Source organism: Prosopis cineraria, unplaced genomic scaffold (genome assembly GCF_029017545.1).
Source record: "Prosopis cineraria cultivar Desert tree isolate PC_DT_omini unplaced genomic scaffold, ASM2901754v1 PC3, whole genome shotgun sequence".
Taxonomy (NCBI): Eukaryota; Viridiplantae; Streptophyta; class Magnoliopsida; order Fabales; family Fabaceae; genus Prosopis; species Prosopis cineraria.
The window spans coordinates 412343-419049 of NW_026555334.1; the positions used below are offsets into that span (position 1 = coordinate 412343).

Genomic DNA, 6707 nt, shown 5'->3' on the forward strand with positions numbered 1-6707 from the left:
CATTAATTAGATTATGAAATAAGTTTTGTGTGGGCATTTGAATTACTCCAACCAGACCATTTATATTAAAATGGTGCACGTCGAAAATTTATTCTTGATGAGCTTTCATGTGTGCTATGGCCAAAGTGATGCATGTTATGGCAAATGGCACATAATGAAAATAAATTCTTTATGCTATATGCTATGTGGCATATGTGCCTATTGGAAAAAATGACCCTTTTGCCTTTATTTTTTGATTTATCATGATTATGCATTCTAAATTGCTTCCATTGTACAAAAGTACATATTATTTTAAGTTTAAACATATTTTAAAGGATTTTTGAGATCCTAAATGTTTTTGAAGGATTATCTTATATATTTTAATCTTTATTGAATAAGGTAAACTTAGCAGTTTAATATCTCCTGGTTACCTAATTATGTTGATTTGAGGTGATTAAATTGGTAATGTTAAGACGAACATTATAATGAAAGAATCCCAAAGAATTTAATTAGGCATTGACATGGTGTCATCTCTAATCTCAAATCCTATAATGAACTCCAATTTTTCTCCTATGATGAAGAGGAAGAAGAAAGTTGCAGCTCATCTTAAGTATTAACAAGATTAGATTCATAACCATACCAAATGGAATTCCCAGGCTCAACAACAAATATACACCTTCAAGCTCCACTAAGAGTTGGCTTGACTCAACATCTGTTGATTTTTTTCCTAGCGGCAACATTCAGAACCTCTTCTCACCAATTTGCAGCAAGTAAGAGCCTCAAACAATGCCCTTATGGAAATAAGGAATCGTGTCAATTACAATCAAGAGAACTTGGTAAAGCTCTTATTTCAATTCTTCAAGTCACATAGCAGATATGATATCACTCCTTCTCTCTCTTTGACCTTCCCTCATAACTCCTTCCAAGCATTTATAGCGTGGCACTTTTCTGCACCTCTTTAGCTTCTTCAAACTAAAACATAAGCTAAAGGCGGTAATGCTCCTTGATGTGGAAAGCAATTCATGAAGTCATCGATCTGTTATTCCCAAGGGAAGGACTAGGTAGAACATGGCAATTCTTAAGAACCAAATCATGCTAAAATTTAGGAACTAGAAAAGGAAGAGAGTCGTGACAGCATCAAGGGATATAATTATCGGAAGTAGTCAATCGAGGAAGCTAAGAGTAAGTTTTTTCTGGTTGAAGGGAAAGACCTTGCCAATTGTGTAGAGGATATAAATTTAAAGTGTATATTTATAAGGGTGTTTTGGTAACTGCAAACTAAAACCTTTTTTTTTTGCCATTAAAGCCCTTGGGACTTTAAAGTTATTTTTGAATTTTATTAAACCTTTTAGTTATTAGAATTCTTTAATGGACCTATCCGTGATTTCTCCTAAATCAACAAATGAAGAAAATCTTAAGTATCAACAATAAAAAATTTTTCACCATCTTTTTTAATGTCATAATATCACTTGAGAGAAAACAAAACACCTATAGTTGAAGAGGAAAAAAGGAACTAAGGTTTTTATTTTTGAATTAAATAAATCTAATATGACATTTTACCTCTTATTTGGTTAGAGAGGAGGGAAAATTTCATCAAAATTTCTCATCCCGTCCCCTTACCCTTTGCCAAATAAAGGGAGGGGAGGGAAACGTTTTTGGGGAGATCGGGAAGGATTCCTCTCCCTCTCTCCCCTCTATTAAATTCCCTCCCACCTTTCTTTTAATTAAACACAGTGTTAATCTTTGGTTTAACATATTTAGAAGATGTCATTGAAGTTGCTAATAGAAGAGTGCCACAATGACTGAAAAGGAAAGGCAAATAGAAGAACGCCATATATGGAGTGTAGAAGAGAGCAACATAATAGTCATTGGGAAGTGCACTTACAGAATGGTAGAAGAAGGAGAAACAAAAATGAACATTACTTCCAACTTTTGTGAACAAGTCAAGCGTTGAGCTTGAACTCTAAAAAAAGGAGAAAAGGAGCTGTGTCCTGAGTGAGAATCCTAATCACGTTGCCCTCATTTATTTTTTATATATAATATTTATATAAATAAAGTTAAATATAATTTTTAGTCTCAATATTTTACTAACTTAAAACATAAAAAAAAATATAGAGATTAAAAATAAAATGTGAGTAAAATATAAAAACTAAAAATTATATTTAGCCTGCAAACAATAATAATCCTACCTGGATTGGATCAAACTAAAATGGCTTGAAAGCTCAGTCCTGAGCCTGGTCTTACTTGGTAGTCGAGTCTAACCGGAACAGTTTAGTCTTCAGGTCAAATTTTCCAAGACCAGATCGGATTGGGCCATCTCGGGTTGGACCGAGCTTGCTAAACCACCGGGTTTTTGTAGTCTCGAGTAGGAGATTCATTTTTTGGCTTGGCGTTCCACTTCCATCCTTGGTAGAGCTCGCCTTTGGACGCCATCCGCTGTTGTCAGCCCTGCGTGGTTGTCCTCCGGCAAGTATTGAAGAAGGTACGAACTTCGTCTTCGTCCAAAATCCGGTGAGACTGATTTGTTCAATCTGGCTTTGAATCTAGACTTGAATTTGTTCCCCGCGTCATCTCTTCACTGTCGACCCTGCGTCGGATTCCTTCGCATCGTTTCTTGCTTTGTTTTAATTTAATTGGAACATTGTAAATTGCAAGAGTGCTTATCATTATCATTCTTCAGTGTCTTGGAGGAGTTGCTTGAATCAGGCTTATTAACGCATCGTTCAAGTATCTGGCAAAATAATAATAATAATAACAAATAAATAAATAAAAGGGTATGATATCAACTATGCATATTTCAAAGGTTTCAGTGGGGAGTGTCTTTGATCAACCTCAACCTCAATAACCTAAGGTGGTGGATGATGAAAGAAGAGTGTAAATCCTTGTGATTCTTTGTACATTCCTTTTTGAATGAAAGTTTCAGTTTCTGTTCATAAAGAAGAAGAAGAAGAGGAAGATTTCAGTGGCGGTAAGATGCCCTCACTGAGTGTAATATTGGTCCTCCTATGCTGAACAAAAGGATAGCCATTTTCCCCCTCATTTTCTTAGGTTTTTTTCTTCTCACCGTTTTGCTTCTTATTCCATAAAACAGTGTCTTAAGAACCGCTAGTATTCAGGAATCTAGCTAGTTGAGTAACTTGTTCATCTAAACAATTTTAGAATGTTGCATTTCTTGTTATCATTTCTGTCAGTGAATCATTTTTGCTTGTATCAGAATGATTGCATTCTTTCTCCTTCTATTTAAAATATGCTTATCTTTATAGGAATCGAATATCAGTTTACATAGCTGTCAATAAGCTTTTCATGCATATACTGTCAGCAAACTTTTGCAGGATTTTGATGTTCATAGAAGGTTGATTAGTCTTAACAGTGAGTGTACTTCTTGATTTGCAGGTAGGAGTTTGTGAGCATTTCTTTATCCATATCAGTGATAAATGCTGAGTTGCTGACAAAAGGTTTTGCATAGAGCTTCTGTTCGGTCTTAATTTTTATCAGGTACCTACTCTTTTCCATGAACCCTTTGCAAAACCTAACCACCAGAAAATCCAGATCAAAACCAACGTTGAAGAGAAAAGCCAAAAAGAAGAAGGATCGTGGAGAAAATGAGTCGCAAGTGGCAAAAGCCCTATCAGACTTACCATTTTGTGTGGCAAAAGTTGCTACTTCACAGATCTGTCGGTCAGTTGGTTTTAAGAGAACCCAGCTCTTTGCTCTTGAAACCTTTACTAACATTGCTATAAAATATCTGCGAGCCATTGGCAAATCAGCTGCCTCTTTTTCCAATGCCTCTAATCGCACTGACCCCAACCTCTTTGACCTCATCAATGCTGTTCATGACATATGTTCTGTTCAGGGATTTCCCACATCTTCAGAGATGCATAAAAGTAAGCTGCTTAGATCTGGAGCATTGAGAGAGATTATGAAATATATCAACCTATCCAAAGAATTACCATATGCAAAACCGATTCCTTGCCCAAGTTTTTCTCAATTCCCAAATCCAGTGCAACCGATTGATTCAAACATGTCCATGGGTTGCTGTCATACAAAACTGCAAGGTTCTCACATACCAAGATGGCTGCCAGATTTTCCTCCCGAAAGCTCATACAAGAATTGCAATAAGATGATTGAGGAGAGGAAAAATGGTGAAAAGTTGTGGGAACAGTTTGCTCCCTTGGAGATTTGTGGTGATGGTGTTGAGGAAAATAGGAAAATATTAAAGGCCAATGAGGTTTGTGGGAAAGAACTGAATGATGGAAGGATGGAGCTGGCAAATGAAAGAGGAAAATTGAAGTTTAAGATTGGAGGGGAGAAAGAGCAAGCTTTTGGGTTAGGCGTGAATAAAAATAGTGGCTTATGCAGAGGAGGCAAGCGTGTGTGTTGGAATCACAGTGAAATGAATGATTGTTTGTTTGTGGACCGGAAGATGATTTTTAGAGAAAAGGAGTACAGTTGATATTAATAATGTTTCTGTTTAGGAAAGTATCCTTCAAGTGTGTATGCAAATTTACGCGACTGATATGTTTTGACTTGATTTGAAAGTGGAAAGTTGCAAGCCTCCACAGAATTTTGAAGCACTGGATGATTCAAGGTATTTGCTAACACTCACCATTAAGTATCTAGTTAAAATTATCTACCATTATAAAAGTGATTGTGTGTATAACACTCATAAAAGGACAGTGATAAGTAGAGCCATCAATTACCTTTGAAGCCCAAAAAAAAAAAAATCTAGGGTTGGGCTGCTACTTTGGTGTGTAAAATGATAAATTGGGCTTAAGAGAAAAGGTCCTTATATATTTATGTATATTAATTTTAACATGAAAAAAATTAAATGTTGCTAAAAGTCTATAGTCAAGTGTGTTCTAATTCCTTCTCCCTTTAATCGATCCTCTAGGCTTCAATCTGAGGAAAAGGATCAAATTATATTGATGTTGATGATAATGATGTTAACAAAGTTTAAATGTTATCGGTGCTGATTTTATGATGTTACTATTTTTTATTAAACTTAAAATTTGTTGTTGTGTGGGTTGTCTTATATTTATTTTTCTAAACTTAATGTTATTTGTAATAACCTTTCTGTGATTTTAAATATATTTTTAAAATTTTAAATTAAGAAAATGAAAAAAAAAAAAAGGGCTGGCCCCTGAGGGCTAGGGCCAGGCTAGCCAAAATGGAGCCTTAAATGTTATAACTCTCAAGACAGTTGAGATTTGTCATTTTTATCACATTATGAAATTCCTTTTTTAACTCTTCATTGTTTTACATTTGACTTGATGAGATGAGACCTTCAAGTTGTAGACTTAAGCATATTATCTCTCTCTCTCTCTCGCTCGCTGGCTTTCCAATTTATATTATTTCACAACATAATTAGTGTTATTCATTCCTTTATTTTGCTTTTGCAGTTCGATGAGCAGGGTTAAAGCTAAAGTTAGTTGGTAATGTGTTGATGCTCAAAAGGTATGTAATAGCCTAATAGGCATATGACATCAGGTGCTTAAGTTAACCGGGGATAGATCTTACATAATGAGCTTGATTATCCTGGTGGGAACATTGAAGCTCAATGTAAAAGAAACTGTATCCATCTTTATCTTCGTTAAAAAGTACTTATGAAATCCTTAATGATCACCATCATATAATAGGATCATTGGGGGAAATGGGGTGGGAGGAATTGTATGCTGTCATTTTGAGCAACACAACAAAAAATTAGGTGCTTGTTTGAGATGAAAGAAAACAATTTTGAAGATTAAGGTCCATTTTGGAAAATGTTTACTTTTGAAAATATTTTCTCTGTTTTTGCTGCGGTTTTTACTTTTAAAAAGTTTCTCTTAATCTCTAAAGGGTGTGGAACCTTCTGATTGGGTCTTATGTCCGTCACTCCCTCTGTCAGTTATCTTGGCACATGACTGAAGTGGAGCTCTTAGTGATTTTATGCAGCCTATGGTGAATAGAGATCGGAAAGGCGTAGATTAATCACATTCCTCTTTTCCTCTGTTTGCTTAATGTTTTTTACTTGTAGAGCCAATACATAACTGATTGTAAATTCCCAGAAGGAATTCAGGCACTTGAAATATTGACAGTGATGTCTAAATCTATGATGCCTGGATACTGATATATATATATATATATATATGTATCAAATACAATACATATGATATACGTATTCCATACTTTGATATCTTTATTTTTAAAAATATAGGATACAATACTTCAATACCCGCACTTATATATATATATATATAATAAAAATATTAAAAATATAATCTTAATTTAGAAAATATCTAAAATAGCATACATATATAGTCATGTAAAATGATATCAAGTAAAACATAATCATTACATGTATTTTTTTTCTATCTATATCTGATTATATATTTATTAAAAAATAAAAAACATTAAAAATATAATTTTAATTTATAAAATATTTAAAATAGCGCGCGCGCACATATGTAACCCTATAAAATAATAGCAAAACATAATTATTATTTGTACTTTTATTATATCTATATTTAGTTACCTATCGTTGGGTCTCTACTAATAGTTTCCCATTTAGGATTTAAATGCTAAAAGATTATATTTCTATATTTTTATAATTAAAAAATATAATTTTTTATCTCTTTATTATATCTAAAACTTATTTTTTTAAAGAAAATCTAATTTTTGATTTTAAAAGCAAATCATAAAAATATATTAAAAATAAAAAAAAGACTAACATCCCAATATTTAACAAAATT

At 33.5% G+C, this 6707-nt stretch overlaps 1 protein-coding gene across 3 annotated transcripts; it reads left to right on the top strand.

The window, feature by feature from the left end:
• Positions 1-2208: 2208 nt before the first annotated feature.
• On the top strand, positions 2209-6068 carry LOC129304994 (transcription initiation factor TFIID subunit 8-like). Of its 3 annotated transcripts, XM_054944886.1 has the most exons (4): positions 2209-2461; positions 3373-4567; positions 5379-5433; positions 5864-6068. In XM_054944886.1, the coding sequence occupies exon 2, from the start codon at positions 3491-3493 to the stop codon at positions 4430-4432; it is 942 nt and encodes a 313-aa protein (XP_054800861.1). In that variant the 5' UTR covers positions 2209-2461; positions 3373-3490; the 3' UTR covers positions 4433-4567; positions 5379-5433; positions 5864-6068. The 3 variants fall into 3 exon arrangements, with proteins under 3 accessions (XP_054800861.1, XP_054800860.1, XP_054800859.1); XM_054944885.1 differs by having other exon boundaries at positions 2209-2490; positions 5379-6068; XM_054944884.1 differs by having other exon boundaries at positions 5379-6068.
• Positions 6069-6707: the final 639 nt, after the last annotated feature.

Excerpts from the sequence above, each read along its gene's own strand:
- LOC129304994 (XM_054944885.1), top strand. The coding sequence starts at position 3,491 with ATGAACCCTTTGCAAAACCTAACCACCAGAAAATCCAGATCAAAACCA.